Source organism: Lingula anatina, chromosome 3 (assembly GCF_051362555.1).
Source record: "Lingula anatina isolate TDL-2025a chromosome 3, LinAna3.0, whole genome shotgun sequence".
NCBI lineage: Eukaryota > Metazoa > Brachiopoda > Lingulata > Lingulida > Lingulidae > Lingula > Lingula anatina.
In genome coordinates, this window is record NC_141769.1 from 17,165,831 (window position 1) to 17,187,132 (window position 21,302).

The window sequence follows — 21,302 nt, forward strand, 5'->3', positions numbered from 1 at the left end:
TTAAACAACTTATCACGTATACCTGGTCTTGTCCAGATTATATTGTAACCAGTTTTATTTGATAATGGCGTTTATTCTGAAACCTGTCCAAAAAGGGGTGAGTCTGACAACGTTTGAGACAAGAAACGTAGAAACGATTTTTACCATTTTTACACAAAAGAAACTGAAAGCACGTCTATCAAAGACTCGTATAAAACAAGGATTGGGGGATTGCGGCAAGGAAAAGCATATCTTGTCTTCCAGCCGTTATTTCAAACCGCATCGCCTTTATGACCATCATCATCATCATCATTATCATCATTTAGAAAATGAACACTTGTTGCTTACTCATATCATATTACATACCTAATATGTATATAAGTAATCTTTAGACACTTTTAATTGTATTCTTTCGGGGTTAATATCGACATATTCTACAGAATATTATATCAAAAGAAATCATCTTCAAGGCTGCGCGATTTAGTAACGCCCGCACACTCCACCATACAAAGTCGACCATGCCAAGCCCGTCATAAATGTCACTTGACCCCTTCTCTTGCGTAATTACACAAACAATTTAGTGCATACGTGTAAAGGGGTCAGTGCAAGGTAAAGTGGTCAGTGGTCAAATAAATAGTGCATTTTTGGAAGCGACTGTCAGTCTTGTGAGTTGTATGAAAGGACAGCACACCAGAGCAATATGAAGGGAGGAGCACTTTGCCTCGCCGCACTGTTGATTGCAGGGATCAAACTGCAGCAAGCGGCACATATAAATAACGAAGGTACGTCGAATAATTTCTTATCTTATGATCAAATGTGCAGATGAGTTCTGTGGATTTACTTTTTTTCTCACCCTTTCATGGTGAAAATATTAATTATTGATAAAGGATCAGATCCAAGGGTAAGACTTTGAATGCTCCGGAAAACAGTTTTAGATCAAAGAGAAACTTTTCACGACGTCTTGCTATTGTTCATACTGGCTAAACAGCTTCGTGCTGAGTAGTGGTCATATCGTGTATACAGGTCGTCCCTTCTTTTAGCACTGTTTATGTGATGTGACAACTATTGAAACAGTCTATGGTTCCTAGTAGAATAATGAAAATGCCTATCAAAACCTTGATCAAAATCCTATGGAAATATAGAAAAAAATTATTGATCACTTCGTTAAAGGATCTTGAAGACAGTTTAAGCCCAGATTTGCAAATTAATTAGGCCTGGTTTGGCAAAATGCTGAATGAATGACAATTTTTGTTGCATTTCTATTAGCATGAACATAATCTTTATAAATTGAAATACCATACACATGACAAGCCTATTATAATACTAATAACACAATATCCCCTCCAACTGCGCTATTGAAAAGATGCTTAATACAAAGGAAAAAAAGTCTGTTGCGTATTCAATAATAATAATGCACCTTCATGTACACGTATACATCAGAATCGAAATAATGGAATTTACGAAGGTAGTGAAGGACTTACCCCTCCCACAAAAATAAGGCCTTGACAATAAGGTGAAAGTGAAAAGCTCGGGGAAACTGACATGACACAAGCGCATCTTTCTCTAGGGTTCTAAATTATACGCTCTCGACACCATAGGAAATAAGGTGGAAAGTGCATTTGTTTAGAAAGAAGAAATGGTAGTCCATTGAACTAAATCTGCTTATATATCCCCTCTGGAAGTATCGAATTTTTTCCTGGCGGTCGCACGCTCCATCTAACACGTATATTTTGTGTAAATAAACGTGAAGTACATCACGACGCTTTTCACGTTGTATTAGTCTGTGGGGATATCTTTAGAAACCATGTTGCATGCTGTACATTGTTTACCATGTTTACATTTAATACGTAATAGCAAACCTGTGACAGTCTAGCCCAAAGTAACACAAGTAATGTACCTTCGTGTGCGAAGGATTATATAATTATAATATCAACTTATGTAAATTTCTTGAAAATGAAATATTTAATAAATGGGGAGAATTTTCTGGTTCATTGACCTAAGTACACGTACTTACGGTATATTGCACGTCTCTATTTAGACTTGCAAAATTAGTTAAACTGTGAAACTGAAGGCAGTTAAGAGCGATTCAATATGTACTGTGTGAGAAAATGTCTAGACATAGGCGTGACACGATGTTTTCTCTTGCGGCATAATCAGGCCTTTTAAACGGATTAGGCGTTTGCTAACACTACCCGCAGATCTTTCAGCACTAACGCTCATATTAACAACATAACCCACGAATTAACCAACACACCGTACAATTATTTAGCACCAACAAAGCGATACTTAGCACTTACTTTCATCTGCTCTGGTAGTGCTGGTTAATTTGTGGGTATGGTGGTTAGTGTAGGTGTTGGTGCTAAAAGAGCTGCGGGTAGTGTTAGTAAACGCCAGCCTAATCCGTTTGTAAGGCCTGATAAAGAGGTCACTAGTACCTTAGCTGGGATACAGGTTATTTACGATTATATTGTTGAGTGTTATATAACATTTTTGGAACATAAGTTATTAAAAATATGTAAAAATGTGTAGTAAAAATATTATTTTGATGATACTGAACTTTCGGGAAAATAAATCAAAACGCCGCAGAGAACAGAGCGGAATATTCTGATTTTCAATTTTGGTTTTTTAAATATTTTATAATAACTTCACTGTGGATTTGATCAATAACCCAATTTAAATGAACACGAACGTATGGAGTAATAAGAGGCGAGGGCGCACCTTTAACTCAAAGGAGCGCCACACGCGCAAATCCAAATGCTGTATGGTTTAAAACTATTTCACCGTAATGCATAGAAGTAAATACCTCCAAAACTACCGTACGCCAAATGTTCGATCCATAAAGTAGCAAATGCACGTGCAAATACTTAAAACTTCTTATTCATTTCTAACAGACAAAGATATGTCAGATGTTACAGTTTATGAAAATTAAGATTTGCTTAATTTTGACACGACTGATTTTTTTATTCCAAAAATTAATAATTTGATAGCTGAGGCCATCCTCATTTTGGTATATTGTCTAAAAATGAAATCTGGTTCATAGACACTTTCAGCTTCGTTTGTGCAGCCGCACCCGGAGAAATTCGTGGAAGAATACCAGCAGCCACGTGCCGAAAACAAGGTTAATTACAATAGATTATTGCATCACTGCATACTTGTGCCCTTGTCTCGATGTTGTCATAAAGTGGTTTAGCACTGGTCATCCGGTTAGCAATCTGATACAGGTGGTTGACCAGCCAATTACGCTCTGGTTTAACAATGTAAACAAGCGGGATCAATGCGTCGTTAGTGTGTTCTAGAACTCGTATAATTTGGCTGCGTGGGTCGGTGCGCATCCTGAGGGTAGGGTCTACCATAGGCTGATCCTTTTCTTTTGGTGATTTTACCCTGGCAAATGCACAGACTATATCCCTATTATTTTCCATTATATTTCACTTGTTGTGGAAGTCTTATAATGTGCGCCAATAAACTGGCATTCGGTCTCCTGATTTTTCACACGGTCAATAGAGAATCTTAAAGAAGCATGTGAAATAACATTTGTTTTGCCCAGCTTTTCCGAAGCTTTACACCAGATATAGGCACACAGACATATAAATGTGATCTTTACTTTTGGGTGGTGGATATTACCGTGGTGGATATTAGGTATGGGATATCACCGCTGCCGCTAGAGATAAAGAAATGTATTGACATGCAGATTAGTACAGAGGGTACTTTCGCTGACGCATATCCACATCAGATTGCTTACATAGGTACAAGTAGTGCGTTTCCACAGCTGACAAAGAGGCCATTCAGAATGAGAAGAGCCGAGTGCTAGCTAGGCCACGACCTAAATATAGGGCACGACCTAGGCCTCGACAGGTTGGATTGAGCCGAGATTTAATTACTGTGACCCTGCAGGGACGACGCGTGGGGAGGCGTGTAAGAAGCGGAGAGGCCATTACAGGTTTAAGCGGTCTTCCTTTCATGTAGGTCCGTCATATTTATGTTGTGGCCTAGCTAGCACTCGGCTCTTCTCATTCTGAATGGCCTCATAGATGTATGCATTTCTGGTCTGTACTTCTTTGGTGACATCGTGATGGTAATAAGACCCGGGTGTCCATGTTACTTAATGGTTAATACACAACTCCCATAACATGGGTTCCTTTCACACAATTTAGATCACGACTCGTACAATGGAATCATAATAGCTAAACCTTGATGTCAAGGTTTCTTTTGTACAACAATGCCCTGTTCGTGATGGAAGGAAAGTCAACCAGAACATGAAAACCAACGATACATGTAATTGGGGTTTACGTCCTTTAAGGTGTCATGATTTTGATATATAACACGCTGGACACAATGGACCGAATGGATTCAGCCCTGTAGTTACCGACGCTCTCCCTCTCTGCACTTTCCCAAAGTAAGCCAAAAAATTAGTAGCTATTCAGTTTTTTCTTTTAGAAAATGTGATTTTCCTGTCTGTTGAAACATCCCAACTTTTTCATCGTCGGCTCTTTCCATATGTCTGGTGTGCTATATTTGCAACATTTCAGTTTAGAAGGTTGAATTGCAAGAATGGGACTACTGCTGAAACAGAAGCGCTTTAGGCTATTTGTATAATCACATTTATCTCAACTTTTTGTTTTCATCATCTGTTTTGATTTGTTATTTGTGAAGGTAATTTGGTAGCCTATAACAATGCTTTTCAACTTATAAATGAATATTTGTATTGGTAAAATCTTGTAGGAGCGACACCTGTCACAAATAAATAAAGTCACTATTTCAATGTTTTAGACATCGAAGTGGTCACCATTAGGGAGGTGACAGACCCAGTCGAGCGCGAGCTTGGCACTGACCAGCCTGATGCACGGTACCAATTTGACGCACACGGCAAGAGCTTTGATCTCCGTCTGAAGAGAAACAACCGAATCAATTTGAGAACAACGCCCGTGCACTACTGCGACCACACTGGGAGAATTACAAAAAAAGCTCTAGGGAGCGATGACGTAAGAAGTTTTTATTTTGGGTTGCCATGTTTGCGTTATATGATTAAGAAAGAATCCAAAATCTGTAAAAGAGGATATGAATTTACCTCTGTTTCTCTGTTTGTCACCAGCCTAACTCAAAAAGTTCTAGGTGGATTTTGATGAAATTTTCAGTATCGGCTGGAAATAGGCTAACTTAAAGATGATTAGATTTTGTTGGTGCTCCGTGATGCAGATCATCATTTGGATCCAATAACTGCTTAAAGGATTCTCCATCGTCTTGAAATAGAGCCTTGACCCGCCCAGCAATGAAAGTGCTCTCAACTACCGCAATCTATCAGTGTAAATTTCTTGGCGGAGGTCTTCGCTCTACTTTTTTAGTTGATTTATATTATTGATTAAGTGTCCGAATGTTATTAGGCATTTTGAACGTGTTTTTGAAACCTACACAAATGAAATTATACATAAGACTTAATAGCTTTACTTCCATCTACGCCATCTGTTCCAGGATTTCACTCTCTATCAAGATAAGGCCAGCAACGCCGCTGTTGCAGTATATACCGATAAAAGAGATGCAAAAAATCAAAAGAAAATGGTGAGTTCAGTTTCCCCTCAATGTAAGAAGAAACGAAAATCGCCACAAGTAAAATACAGTGTCGTGCAAACATATCACAGACTTTTCGATTACCAGACGACAGCGAAACATTTGCACGAAGATCGTTGTGTTTACATAAGATTCTTCTAACACACACGGATTTATCTTTCTATTCGAAACGAACCCAAAGTGACATATGGTTTAAGAAATCCTATCGCATTCGTGTCAGGTCTTGTTATCCTACTGAACTCTCTCTCTCTCTCTCTCTCTCTCTCTCTCTCTCTCTCTCTCAATAATGCCTACCTCCATTAACACCTTGTAAAAATTAGATTTTTTAAATTTCACAGGAGGGTTTCGTTATCGATGCAGACCAAATGTATGAAGTTCGTCACTTAGAGGACGACAAATACGTCGTGGCCCGTCAGAACATAGAATCAAAACCCCCGGGAGAGGAAGACGTCGACACATATGCCGGTAGGTAAATACAGGTTAAAAGTTTTTGCCTGATTAAGAACTTTTTTTCAGACGTTTTAACATAAAATTTTGGTGTCTGTTTGAACAGTGCTCAAACGATGTGAGCGCTACATTACGTAGAAATGTAGATGGTTACTGCATGTATAGGCCCTATACCCGTATTAAGACAACATGGTAGTCATGTTTTTTATAAATCCCGAAATAAAATAATAATGCATTAAAATATTCATCCGTGCCTGAAATTGTTGGAACTTTCACTCAATTAATAACAGAATAAAGAAAAACACTGCTTTAGGTTTACCCTTTTAACGAGACATCGATTTTACCTTCTTGGTAACCAGTTTTTTACGATCCATGCATTGTACAATTATTTAATGAACAGATTATAATTCCATTCTATTTGATATAAATATTGAATGCATGGCCATTGCGTTTTTTTTCTACCTAATAAATAACACATACTGTTAAAATGTCCACTTGTTACAGAGAAACCAACACGTCGTCAGCTTCACCTCCACGTTCGCCGGTCAGCCGACGCGTCCACTCTCCTCCGAACACTGATGGACGTGCTGACCGCTGTTAACAAGCAGAAAACTGATAAAGCCATAGAACTTAGCAAGAAACAGACATATAGTGGGTCCCACATTGACGCCAGCGTGGAACTCATGGTGTGCACTGATGACACGATCTGGACCTACTTTTTGGGGCGGAATAACCAAGACGCTGCTGCGGCGGAAACAGAACTGAAAAGATACTACGCTCTGATAACTAATGGGGTAGTTTTTCTTTCTTTGAATTTTGGCATGTCAATTTATTGCACGTCATTTGGAAGACCACTGTTGTAAAATTACGGAATACATATTGTTTCAAAGTGATCTACATGCACTGAAACCTAAAAATATTACACCACACATTACTCTCATTAATTGATATTTAATTTCATACGATGGATTAGTTGTTTTATTTCAGATAAATCTGAAAACTTTTAAAATTTATGCTGAATATCGGAGTGTCCAATAATAAGAGTGTCCATCAAAATATGAGAAAGAATGTTATGCCATTCCTTTAAAGGACGCTTAGACTGCAGTGTCTATATATAGGTCTACGCAGAACAAATAACGACATTGTTAGCTGTGATGTCGAAATATTAGGTTTCATTTGGCCTACATTTGTGCGAGTGATTTAATAATAAGGTCTATATACTAACTGTCACAATCATTTTTTCTCCAGATGGACCTTCGCTACCAGAATATTGAGGATCCAGATTTGAATATTTACGTTGTGTTGGCAGCATATGCTATTGTCCAGGTAACATTTGCTTTGTATTCTTCAACTGATCACTGCACAGAACTAGAACTATCGTTGGTACACGGGAAAGTAAATACGTCAAATAAAGCATTTTAATTAATGAGTGACCCGTGGTGGTGCACCTCGTTCGAACAATTGTCACGCCGTTATCCCAATAGCCGACCAAACTGCACGGTATTATCCAAAGTAAATAATTGTCTTATTGCTGCATCATGAGATTGAATTAGATGTATCAGCCTCGCTGTTTTTTAAGACGTAAAGGGTTCACGTAGGTCACGATATGGAAACTTGTTCGTTTTCACGTTATTATACGATTAATAAGTTCCTTAGTTTAAACCACGCAATTTGCCATAGAAGGGAAACAATAAAGGGAACCGGAGAAGATCAGCATTGGTCAGAATTGTGCCGGAAGTGACGTGCAGTGGTGTTAGAAACGAAGCTGAGTGGTCATTTTAATATAGAGGTGAACGGCAGTGAAGACGGGTTGTCGGAGGAAAAAGAAGTTTTCTAAACAACATGGTAAGATAACACTTTTTCTTTACGCATTTTTGGCAGAGAAAACTTGTAGAAATAATAAATGCATGATATGAAAACGTGACACGGAACTTGAAGGTGCAAAATCGTGCTTAATTGGCGGTCAACTTGTTTTAAAATGAATGCTGCATCGACCGCCATTGCGACAAAGAGTGTAAATGGAAAATAATTCCCGGGAGGCTGTAAATCGTTGCCATGTGGAAATTTGGCATTAATATAATCCGATATGTCCATATCTAATTATTTTTGGGGTTTTTATGGTATGAGCTGCAATTAGAACGAAGTTTTAGAGGTCTTGAAGGACCTTGTGAAAACAAGGAAGTAGTTCGTAACTAACAAGTGGAATGTACCGATCTCCGACTGCTGTGCACAGCTGTATCCTTTTTTTCAATATATTGACGAATTTTTGTCACAGGACAAATAAAACATTTCACTGACAAGATCTTCCCAAAAAGACAAAAAGAGAATTCAGGTGAGCTGACAGGTAATTAAGACTAGCTCAAAGTACTAATAATTGACATTATTATGCAATACTCAGTTGGTAAAACGATTCTCACAGGTAGATAAGATGTAACATGACAAATTTCTATAGGCTAATGATTTCCAGCCTGAGGAAATTGATTGCCAGTCTCTTTTGTCAGTGATTTTTAACTCAGATAAGAGTGTCACCTTTGTCTTGGCATTTGTCACTGATTAGCGCCTTCCCCAGTGTAAAAGGGTGATCATGTGTGTGAAATTTCATGCCAGATGGACATATAAAGATCTAAAAATTCGTCATTATATTGAAAAAAGATACAGCTGTGCACAGCAGTCGGAGATCGGTACATTCCACTTGTTAGTTACGAACTACTTCCTGGTTTTCACAAGGTCCTTCAAGACCTCTAAAACATCGTTGTAATTGCAGCCCATACCATAAAACACCCAAAAATACTTAGATATGGACATATCGGATTATATTAATGCCAAATTTCCACATGACAACGATTTATAGACTCCCGGGAATTATTTCCCCTTTACGCTTATTGTTGCGCTGGCGGTCGACGCAGCATTTATTTCTAAACAAGTTGACCGCAAATTAAGCACGATTTTGCACCTTCAAGTTCCGTGTCACGTTTTCATATCATGCATTTATTATTTCTGCAAGTTTTCTCTGCCAAAAATGCGTAAAAAAGAGAGTTATCTTACCATGTTGTTTAGAAAACTTCTTTTTCCTCCGACAACCCGTCTTCACTGCCGTTCACCTCTATGTTAAAATGACCACTCAGCTTCGTTTCTAACACCACTGCACGTCACTTCCGGCACAATTCTGACCAATGCTGATCTTCTCCGGTTCCCTTTATAAACTCGCTTTAACTGTAAATAAGCGTACGGTAGTGGCAAAATGTTTTAAGGGGAAAAGATATTACGGAAGGTGGCGATACTGTGTAATAGACTCCGCTGGATTGCCAAGATTTAAAAACGGTAAGCTTCTATAATCCTCAGGGCGCCGGTGGGGCTCCTTGGTTTAGTAATAACGTGCTACCAGGGGAACCGGAGGAAAACGGAAGGAAAATGGTGAATAAAACATCCTCCCTGAATGACTGGTGCAAGTACCGTAATGACAACTACGGTTCTTTCAGCGAACATGATCACGGAATGGCATTCACTATGTGAGTATATTGCCATTTGAGATTAATTTACACCACTCCATTTCTTAATGTAATTTACAGACTTATAATGTTTTCGGTATTGTTTTTTAACAAAAATCATTGGAATTAAGCACTTCTTTGTTTACTTAATATATGTAAAACCTACATAGACAGATCATTGGCAGCGAAAGATGTACACACCCCTCCCTAAATTTCTAAAATTTTCAAGTAGACATGGCACATTAAATTATATCTATTCTCCTTCCCAATGTTGCGTACCCCAATTTCTGGAATCTCATGTACTTTTTAACAACGACACATTAAAGATACATACAAAGTCAATTTTTTCTCACAGAAACCAACCAAATGCCAGCATATAGTTTCAAGTAGTATAACTAAGAGAATTACCAAAAGGCATTGTTTAATTTTACCCGAAAATGATGTTTGAACAGATTTTTCTGCTGGTATTCTAAGCTGTATGTCAATGGGGCAAGAAAGTAGGTCACGGAAGTAGGTTAAATTTACAACCATAAATTTAAAGAAAGGAGCAGTCTAAAGGTCTTTTATGGCTGATCGAGTGATCTATTCAGTTTATCCCTTGGCATGTCAAATTTATTTGAGTCATATAAGAATGTAGTAGAAGTGGTTTACATGTGTTACTGGGAATCCACGCTCCACCGATGCTCGGTTCGTATGTACCTTTAAGGCTATCAGGGTTTGACATAGTATATGTACATGGGTATTAATCACTTGTCATATTAAATTTTAGGCGTGAAATAGTTACAACTCAGACCGATACCGCTGTTGCCGGAGTGGCGAGAACTGGCGCCATATGCTCCAGGTCTAGTTCCTGCTCTATCGTTGAATCTTTCGGAGGCTTTAATTCATTCATCACCGCTTCCCATGAACTGGGTCACAAGTAAGTGAAACTGGAGCCGCCTGTCGCACACACGAACTGTAGTCCGAAATTGGTCAGAACAGTTTAGAAAACTAAAGTTTGCTCTACTTTAGTTTGAATTCCTTTTAGTATTGGTCTGGAACATTGGCAATGTCACTCTTGTTATAGAACAGCGTGATGTTTCACTGAATTGACTACCTCTCATATATTTTATGTCATATTTAATTAAAAGTTTTGTTTAAAAGTTTAGAAGAATTTTTAAGCTTATGGCTGTTGTTAAACAAGACCATGGGAACATAATCTGTTCTACTAGTGATAACCGTAAATCAGTTTGTATTTTGTTTGAAAATACCAGCCGAGGTCCGATCAGCCTGAGTGATTATATTCACTGTTCATATCGGTCATTTTTATATTGCTGTATTTCACATAATAAGTGCATTTCAGTGACTGGTTCTCTCTCTTCTAAGCTACTAGATATTTTGTTCGTATTATTAAATTCCTTTTTCTATTTGGCATCCTTTTTGGAATTGATTCTGACAAAGAAATCCGCGAAAATTTTACTCGAGTTTTATAAGCAGTCCTGAAGGTTCTCTCTGTGTGTTTCAGTCTTGGAGCTTACCATGACGGTTCGGCTGGAACTTCTGGGGGAACGTCTTATGACAATAGGGCTTGTTCCGCCGGCGATGGGTTCATTATGGCGCCATCATCTGGCAGCTCGGATCCGTCAAAAGGCTATTATTTCTCCACTTGTTCCGTTGCAAATTTCAAAGTAGGATTGGCGTGAGTATAAGTCCTACAGACATCAGCTCTCTCTCTCTCTCTCTCTCTCTCTCTCTCACACACACACACACACACACACACGATCACTAACACACAAACACACACACTGTTAACTCATTTCATTTGAATTCATACAAATCTGACTGTTGAGTTGTCTGTCTGTTGACGAACTTAGATCTTCAAATTATGTCTCATGCCAATACATTTCAGTGAAGCGTGTTGCCTCGTTGACGAAGGCCACTATGAAAATTCTGAAGAATTTGCATCACACACACAGCATCTTCCTGGGCAACTGTACACCGCTAATCAGCAGTGCCAGATGTTATATGGTTCGAGTTCATCGATGTGTAGGGTATGTGTTGTCTGTGACTGGGTTTCCATACCTAGATCGACCTAACAGAATCGATCCATCTCCGAAGGGTTTCTCGCTAAATTGCTTTCAGCTTAAGCAGCTTAGATGTGTGGCACGCCTACTGAAGCTGATAAACGATGATTGATTACCCCTTGGCAGCTCCAATAGGCATGACAGACGTCAAAGCCGCTTAAGTTGATTGCAATTTAGCGAGAGCCCCCTTGGAGATAGATAGATTGATCCACAGTAAGTACGATAGGGTCTCATACGACGTAATGTTGTGAGGCTTCTTGTTATTTCCGCGTTTTCTCCATTACTTAAAAATATAGACTGCGGTTTCTCTTCCATAAAATGAAAAACGACCGCATATTTGAATTCAGTGGTTATAATTTTTATTGAAGTACGCTTAAATTTCTAAAATATCTGGTCCTTTAACCTGTTATACAGCTTAATGGACTATCCGTGCAGCTGTTCTAAAACATGTCAACTAGCATATCATTTCAGACATGAGCTTTTTCCGCGGAAACGAGGAATTTTGCGTTATTTAACTTAATTCTGATGGTTCCTGAGATTCCTCAAGATCTGCAGTAATATCTGGGGGGTGGGGGGGGGGGGGGCGGTGTTCAGAGTTTAAAAAAAAAAAAAAAACAAGGCTTGTTTCTGCATTTTGTTACAGACATTTGGATCTTCAAACTACTGTCAGTACCTGAGCTGTAGCCAGACGTCTGGCGGATGTACGCACGGGTTTAAACCGCCGGCAGATGGCACTGACTGCGACACAAATAAGTGGTGCATCCAGGGCTCATGTGTTGACAAAAGTGCCGCCCTGCCACAGTCCCACGGCGACAGCGGTGAGACAACATCGTGGTGCCCATATGGTAAGTCTGTGATGGTTTTAGAGGGGATCAGGGTGGTCCTGACCCCCCCCCTTCGATTTCTGGTCCCCTCTTGATATTAGAATTTTGACTTGATGAATCATAGTTCTTAACCGTACCAAATGGCACCGTTCGCCCTCTAAAATATCAAAAATATTCGGGGACCTTCATTGGGCCCCGAATCTCACGCTAAGTAGGAGGGGGGGGGGGGTCGGCTTTGCATCCACAAAATTTGTTTCTCGAGCGACCGCGAGAACTTTCGTTATGATGTGGACAACAAAAGGTTCGGTTACGGTGAAATAGATTTTCAAAAACAGTGGACAATGTTTATCCGATAGTATTTTTTTCTCGTGTTGGCAAGAAAAAGCTTTTTTTGTAAATTAAGTTAAAGGACATACTTTCCAGCCAATAATACAGTAGTGCCCATCAATGGTCTTTCGTATAGATGGATACATGGGGGTGCGGGCACTCCATTTCCAGCTCGTGTACCTAGTAGAGTGTAATTTTACAGCATGTTTAAAACAAAGCAACCTTTCAACCACCAAAAAAAACATCAATTTAAAATTGATTTATTTATATATAATGTATTTATTTTTCAGGGTGGCCCGGTGATCTGTGCACTGATGGGGACGCTTCGTTAATTAACGTCGGCCAGGGATGGGAAAATTGCAAAACAGCCATCACCCGAGATGGCGACACTTTGTGCGCCAACGCTCAAATCAAGGCTTCCGGTTTCTGTTGCATCCAGTGTTACTACCATGAGCAATCTAAATTGACAGGTATATACGAGAAACCAGGCCCGTAGTCAACAAATTCAAAAGAGGGTAACGGGTTCTTTTATCGAAAAAGTGGACCTTTGACAATGAAACTTTTGTGCACCTAGAACAAATTTTACCCATAATGGACCTTTCCCTGACAAAAAGGGTGTTTTTTTTTTTCGAACCCCCCGAATCACTTCTTGCTACAGACCCGAGGAAATGTATTTATATAATTATTCATTTTTTAATTAATCAATTTATTTATATTGAAGGTACTTGGAATGATTGGGGCCAGTGGAGCGGATGCAGCGCCACCTGCGGGGGAGGTACACGCACGCGCACCCGTACATGTCCAACTGGTCAAAATTGCGCCGGTGACAGTTCACAGACTGAAGGATGCAATGCAAACGCTTGTAAGTCATGTTTTCAAGGATGACCTTTTAAAATCTTAAAGCGTAAAGCAGTTACATAATTCCAGTACATGTAGCTATACAAAGAATGCGGACATTAATGCAAAGACGTGCAAAATCACAATCACAAAGATATAATTTTAGAATATTAAACTATTACTTATCCAAATTTGCGTTAGCATAAGACAGTTAAATAATGCCAGTACACGTACCTATACAAACAATGTGGACATACCAAAGACGTGCACAACCACAATCACAATCACATAGACCTAATTTTATAATCTTAAACTATTATCCAAATATGTGTTTAAGTAAAACAGTAGAATAATACCAGTACACGTACCTACACAAACAATGTGAACATACCGAAGACGTGCACAATCACACGTGGTCCAGCTATATGTTAAAATGCCTTAATTTTCTTGAAGGTGGAACCTGGTCTGACTGGTCTGCCTGGACCACGTGCACTGTCACGTGTGCTGGCGGAAGTCAGACAAGATCAAGGACATGTAATGGCGGAAGTGACTGTCCTGGAAGCGCTACCGAATCTCAGGACTGTAACACCGGTGCTTGCCCTGCTAGTGAGTATACTAGGGATATATTAAGGGAATAAGATTTTTGTTTCAAAGATTTTTTCAAAGTGTGGAAATCCTGCCCAAAATTAACCCACTTATAATAATAATAATAATAATAATAATAATAATAATAATAATAATAATAACTTAAAATGCTTGAAAAATATAATACACAGTAATCCACCATTTATAATGGTTTGGAATATACTGTCCTGAAAATTACCACACATGCCTGTTGTCGATGTTGTGCAGAAAATATTTTGAAAGGGTGCCTGTTTTAATATGTGCTATAGTACACGTATACAAAGACAATTGGCTTTTTAGCCCCAACTTGGACCCAGTGGGGTGCCTGGACCTCGTGTTCAGTTTCATGTGGTGGAGGAACCCAAACTAGAACGAGGACATGTGACGGAGGGAGCTCATGTGTTGGCGACAGCTCAGAATCCCAGGACTGCAACACCAACGATTGTACAAGTAAGACGTTCTATCTGATTATTACAAGTGTATGTGTACTGTACGTATGGAGAAAAATATTCAGTTGCTTTTATGTTTTGTATAAGTTGGTTAATTATAGAGTATGGATTGGTGATGTTATATGCTATTTTTATTCGCACATCTCACATTGTTCAATGGGATTTATTACCTAAAATAAAAATAATAATAATAATAATACTAATAATAATAACTTAAAATACTAACTTAAAATACTTGCAAATGGAATGTATAGTGATCCACCATTTATAATGGTTTGGAATATACTGTCCTGAAAATTACCACACATGCCTGTTGTCGATGTTGTGCAGAAAATATTTTGAAAGGGTGCCTGTTTTAATATGTGCTATAGTACACGTACACTAAGACAATTGGCTTTTTAGCCCCAACTTGGACCCAGTGGGGTGCCTGGACCTCGTGTTCAGTTTCATGTGGTGGAGGAACCCAAACTAGAACGAGGACATGTAACGGAGGGAGCTCATGTGTTGGCGACAGCTCAGAATCCCAGGACTGCAACACCAACGATTGTACAAGTAAGACGTTTAATCTGATTATTACAAGTGTATGTGAACGTATGGAGAAAAATTTCCAGGAGCTGTTATGTTTTGTATAAGTTTCTTTTTATAGGGTAAGTGATGTTATAGACGGTTTTATTTGCACATCTCACATTGTAAAATGGGATTTATTACCTCCGTGCAAGAAGGCCTATAAAGTATTTTCAACTACTGACATATCTTAAATATTTAAGTATTCGTTCCTAAATTAAATGGGCATATCTGTTGTTTCTTTTCAGCCTCCGCTTGGGGAGAGTGGGGTTCCTGGTCCACGTGCACAGTCACGTGCGGTGGTGGAACTCAGACAAGAACGAGAACTTGCGAAGGAGATGGCTCGTAAGAATCAAGGCTTTAATGTTGTTAAATAGTATAATTTTGTTGGGGGCATTCTTCCCTGTGCACCAAGAGAGGGATATATACTAGTAAAAGACAATAAATGTGGTTTCCTTCACCATTCTACCAGTATATATGTTTTCTCTGGCTACGTGCTTATTAGTCTCCCTACAATTTTTTATACTCTCTGCACATTTAATTACCATAACTGTACAAGACTCATTTAATGTTTCTTCGAGTGCTTTACTCAGATATTGTGACCTTGGCCTTACTGAACAGACATTTGACCATTTGTACAAGATAAAAGTAAGTTCGTTATGAAGTGATCCACATAATAAATGCACATTCTGGTGGTAGAGTATGTAAATAGGCTCTAATGGTTAGAAGAGGAACAAGAAGAAAAACAGTATTGTTAAGAAAAATATTTTTGTCGGTAATATATTTTATGGTTATTTTTATGTTTTTAATGTCTTTTGTCCATTTTAATTAGTTTTGAATCTATGTTAGTGAATTTTGGTTTTACAAAGTGTAACATGTTTAAAAAGCTCCGTGTATCGTTGGTTTGAACAAGGAGTTATAACTCCTTGGTTTGAAGAAACAAATAATTGATATATTATTATCATCATCAATCCAGGACCTGTCCGGGGGTGAGCTCTGAGACTAACAGCTGTGGTGGAGGTGATTGCCCGGGTGAGTGGAGTGGGGCGTACTCTTTTGAGTGTGTTTTCCGGGGGGATGGACGGGGAGGAGGGGGTGAAGGGGGGGGGGTAGGGGGGATGGACGGGGAGGAGGGGGTGAAGCATTTCGATCTCATTAAAGCAATTCGCCTGGTTAAAACATATAATGTATCACACCTTTAAGGGTGACTCTGTGATGCAGTTCCTTCTGCCAGTAACACCAACAAATGAGAGCGTTCCTGCTTGTGACTAAAAAACATAGTTCGGCCTAATTAGTATGTAAACATTTGTAACTCATGACCAAAAGAACCCAAATGAGTGTACATGTAAGTAAGATCTTTACTAAGAAAAATGTTAACCTATGTGCCGGTATAACGTGACAGAGAGTCCATTATGATAGAGTGTACGCTTCCCATTCATTTGTACAGGTTAGCCTAGTCCTAGATATTGACCCAATCGGGTCAGGCTAACCCTAACCATTATAACTAAATGGAGGACGGATTCTCTGTTGCACGGATCCCCATTTTCGTTACACCGGTCATACTACTTGGCCTGGATAGCTTCCAATCTTGTATATGATTAAGTACATGTTGTTATATTATTAAATATGTTATTAATCTGCATGTTTTTTCTCATGTAAAACAGGTACATGGACGCAGTGGGGCTCGTGGTCAACATGCAGCGCCACCTGTGGTGGAGGAACAACAACAAGGACGCGCACCTGCGAAAATGGCGTCTGTGACGGAGTTGACAGCGAGTCTGAAGCATGCAATACCGCTGCTTGTAATGGTAGGTACCAAATGCGATGGCAAGTGATTCTAAGACAATCATCAAACTATATTTTTCAACATTATGAATATGAAATTAAACATTTATTAAGTATTCAAAATGACCCTATAGGAGAGGCATGTGTGTAAAACCCATGAATTCAATTCACTTTGTTATATTAAAAAAAGAAAAAAAATGGAAAACTAACTCAACCACCATTTAATTCTGCAAAAAATACTGCTGTTTTTCATAGATGGCGCTGTTGACGGCAATTGGAGTGACTGGAGTTCCTGGTCAGACTGCAGCGCTACCTGTGGATCTGGACTCAAGACGAGAGAAAAACTGTGTAACAACCCGGCACCTTCAAACGGTGGTTCTTACTGCTGCTACAACGGAGTGTGTCAGTACAACCGGCTGACCGGCAGGACTTCGTGTGATGCTGGTCCTTGTGGCAATGCTGGTAATGAGACAAAACGGTTTCTGTTTCATAATTGCCGCACTGTCCTTTTACGTCTGATTGCAATTCTGCTGTTCTGTCTAAATGTCTACATTTATTGTCATCATGTGGCTATAAGCAAAGCTTCAACCAGACTGTCATGGGAAAATGTATCTTGATTTCATGAAGAAGCTATTTTTCAAATAATTTGATTTATATTAAAATAAAATTACATGTGAATATTCAAGTCCGTTCGAAGCACTGGTAACTGAGGTACATGTACGTGTATTAGGTAAGGCCGGTATACTTTCGGTCTATGTAATGCATTTGCGGAGTCGTATGAATAGACTACCACGCCTACAATATTACGTGAATATTGCCTACAGCACTGTGTGAATATTATTCTGTATGAATTATAATTTCATGAATTGTAGTTGACGGCAATTGGGGCTCATGGCAGGCCTGGAGCACGTGTGACTCAAGCTGCAGGAGAACCCGCGTTAAGTACTGTGACGACCCGGCCCCCAGCAATGGCGGACAGGGTTGTTACTATAACAAGCAGTGTTGTTACACGCGCCTGCGACAAGGAGGGAGTTGCACTGGCGGAGCCTGTGGTAAATATGCATAAATAAATGGAATTATGTAGATTAAAATGAATTATTTTTATTGACCAGCATTATTTTAAATAGCGTTTTACAGACTTTGTCATTTTCACGGGTTATTATTTTTTAAAGATAATTAATAGCAAAAGGATTACTATGCACTTCCGAATTGCCGTCAGTTTTGTTCATGTTTTCAAGCTTAAACAAGATTACTGCGTATAATATCTTCACACGAACGATGTCATGGTTGCCTTGTCACTCCCAGCGCATACATGCATTAAATCTGTTGATACGCCCTGCTTTTTTCAGGTTTTTTAAAATTAACAGCAGTCAACTTATATATTTTTAAGCAGATATGATAATATTATGTAGCAGTAATAAAGGTCGAGAAGAGGTACATTTTTGACACGTTTGATGTTGCCAAAATCTATCATTTGGTAAAGAGACTTCGTACCAATGATTATTTCCAGGCTCGACTAGTAACTGTACTGATACTCGCAGTTGGTGCAGAGCATACGCTCGGTACTGTAATTACAGATATATTCGCAGTCGCTGCTGTGCAACATGCTCTAATAGAGGTTGACGAGGTACTTTTGAAGTGGTGATTTCTTTAATCAAGTTTCTGAACAATCATTGAGCACCTTTTTAGTGAGCATTGAAATCTGCTTCTCTGACGCTGTTGAAACTCTGGAATTTATTGCAGTTCACTTAACAACTTTATTGTTACAACGGCGGATCCAGAATATCTGAACGGGAAATTTTATTTGCAGCCCAGCCAACTACCACCTCTGCCTCGTGGGTGGGCTTATTTGTCAAAAATATGAAAGTATTGCAGTTTCACAGAAATTGGTTTCTGCCTAATGTTTTTTCCCCTATTTCGCATTTCTTTGGCCCCTGGATCCGCCTATGTGATAAGATAGACACACTGGGCACGTCTCGCTTTTGCTGCTTTTGGTTTCTGTTAAGTTTTCAGTCGGCAAGGACTAACAGTGTTGCTAATAGCTTCGTGGTGAGATCAGCGTGCACTTCGCTTGCGAATCCAGGGTTTTTTGCTTAGAGGGGAGGGTGGGGGGGGGGGGGCAAGGGTGGTTTTTTATAAATTTCACTTCACTCATCGAATATAAGATAAATGGTAATTTTACACAGGGATATGAACATTGGACAAAGTGAATGGGCACTTTTAAAGCTGAGAAGAAGGGAACGTGACCCACTGTGTCCCCACACCCTGGATTCGCCATGGCGTTTTTTTTTACTATTATCTTTTATACAGTTTCCTGGCGCTGCTTACAATACTAATAATGCTACTGTTTAACTGGATTGCATGGTCACCAACTTGTGACAGGCCATGCACCTGCTTCTGTCGTTGTTTACGCAGCTGTTTGCTTAGATATTGCACTGGCTAACATCGTTGTTATTCTGAATTAACCTTTCAGCTTCTTTCTTACTGTCATTGCTTTTGATATTTTATAGCCTATGCGGCTACAGATGTAATGGCGCTATATATAACTTCTAAAAATCCATGAGCACATTCAAACCTACGTGTATCTAATATTAAAAAAAGATTTTCACTGACCATGGTTGGGCGTATGTTTTCGGCAAAATACCCCCCCCCCCCTTGTGACTCAATGTGCATAAATACAAAATAAATACAAAATGTGAAACGCTGTGTCCCTGATCACTTCCAGTCTGCGCCGACAACGCTTCCTGGTGCTCCAGATACGCAGCGTATTGCAACATTTCCTCATTCGTGAAAAACACTTGCTGTATTACTTGTTCCTAATCTGGTAATGTATAATTCCGGCGCCCCGATTCCATACCATCCTCCAACCCCGGCAATATGAAAAACCTCATGCATGCTTCGTAATATTTTTTGCAATCTAGATAATTGCAATGTTGGTTGTAGTTAATTTAGATATATTAGAAGTTAACATGGTACTGCCGATATTAATTTTTAGACTTAATTAGTACATGTGTTTGCATTTCTGCCTGGGTTTCTTTATTTCATGACAGTTAATAATTATTTATTTATTATTATTTAATTTCTGCTAATAAAAATACATCACATTGCCATTAAGGGCCCCTAAATTTACTATATTAAAGAATGGTGAATGTTCAGATTTTAATTTCAGCAGGGTTCTTAGTTTTTCGTCTTTACACGTGTTGCTTGCGTATTTCTCAGTAGCGGGTGTTTGTACGGAAATAGTGGTATCATTTTCTTTCCATAAGATTAGTACAATAACATGACATAAATGCACCGTCTGTAGTATCATCATTATAGAAGTAATATTTAAGTTTTAAACTTTATTATTTTTCTTAAAAGCAAAATGGCTTCATAAAGTTTTTTGCAGTTTGATACTCTTGCTTGATCCTCTCTTAATATTTAAGTTGTATTATAGTAAAATGTATTTACGTGATTTTTATAAGATTTATAAACGTAGAGTAATTATAAATAGACTTTGGTTAAAGCCACCGAATATCTTGGAAAAACTACAGTTTTAAATTTCAAGATCCTTATAAGAAACATTGCTCGCAAACTATATAATGTTTTTTTTTCATAAATGTTATGGGCATGCTTTCTATTTTTCAGCTGGCAAATAATTCGTCACCAAAAAGGCGCTTACAACCAATTCAGGACGCTGCACATGATAGATGTCGTATTACGCTGTCCGAAGAAAACGAGCAAATATAATACAATATACCGTATCTACAAACGGACATTAAGTGTACACTGGACCAAAGTAATGCAATATTTTTCTTTATAAGTTGGTAAACTTTAAACTTTTCATGTTTATATCAAGATAAGAGTAGAATATAAATGCCTTAGCGTGAACCGATATTTTGCTACGCAACGACTGTACAATCGGATTTAATACTTCCATTGTATGTCTAAATCTCTGTCTAATGAGATTTCGAATGTGTATAAACATTCCATACACAGCAATTAGAAATATACGTTTACCATTGCACTGAATGGCGTTGTCTGTTTTAAAATGCGTTCGTGTGCCGGGATAGCTCATTTTCTCCCCCCTTCTCTCATAATGAAGGATGAGGTAATAAAACTCGAGGTTATCGAAAGTAGACTATTTTCAGTAACGTATTATAACATGGGAGACTTAATTGAATATCAAACACTCGATTGAAATGATTTTACGACCGATTGAAATGATTTTACGACATCGAACATCGGTTGTGTTTTGTTGTCGTCGCACCGAGAGATAAAAGATCTACACGATAATTAAAATTTTTGATGATGTATTTGTTCAGTTACAAGATGGGTAAAAAAAACTCCACGAAAATCGGTTGTATCTGC

At 38.7% G+C, this 21,302-nt stretch overlaps 1 protein-coding gene across 4 annotated transcripts; it reads left to right on the forward strand.

Moving 5' to 3' along the window:
* The first annotated feature begins 555 nt into the window (after window positions 1-555).
* Window positions 556-20,958, forward strand: LOC106179556 (uncharacterized). 4 transcript variants are annotated; one of them, XM_087009087.1, is made up of 23 exons: window positions 557-761; window positions 4,750-4,961; window positions 5,449-5,535; window positions 5,883-6,009; window positions 6,496-6,785; window positions 7,240-7,317; window positions 9,334-9,500; window positions 10,249-10,398; window positions 10,984-11,157; window positions 11,368-11,509; window positions 12,186-12,387; window positions 12,984-13,163; window positions 13,415-13,555; window positions 13,984-14,136; window positions 14,455-14,604; window positions 15,006-15,155; window positions 15,416-15,512; window positions 16,144-16,199; window positions 16,832-16,975; window positions 17,208-17,414; window positions 17,825-18,004; window positions 18,463-18,579; window positions 20,580-20,958. In XM_087009087.1, exons 1-22 carry the CDS (start codon window positions 680-682, stop codon window positions 18,573-18,575), a joined length of 3,282 nt encoding a protein of 1,093 aa, XP_086865213.1. In that variant the 5' UTR covers window positions 557-679; the 3' UTR covers window positions 18,576-18,579; window positions 20,580-20,958. The 4 variants fall into 4 exon arrangements, with proteins under 4 accessions (XP_086865216.1, XP_086865213.1, XP_086865214.1 ...); XM_087009088.1 differs by lacking the exon at window positions 18,463-18,579 and adding an exon at window positions 19,678-19,776; XM_087009090.1 differs by lacking the exon at window positions 15,006-15,155 and having other exon boundaries at window positions 556-761.
* The last annotated feature ends 344 nt before the right edge of the window (window positions 20,959-21,302 follow it).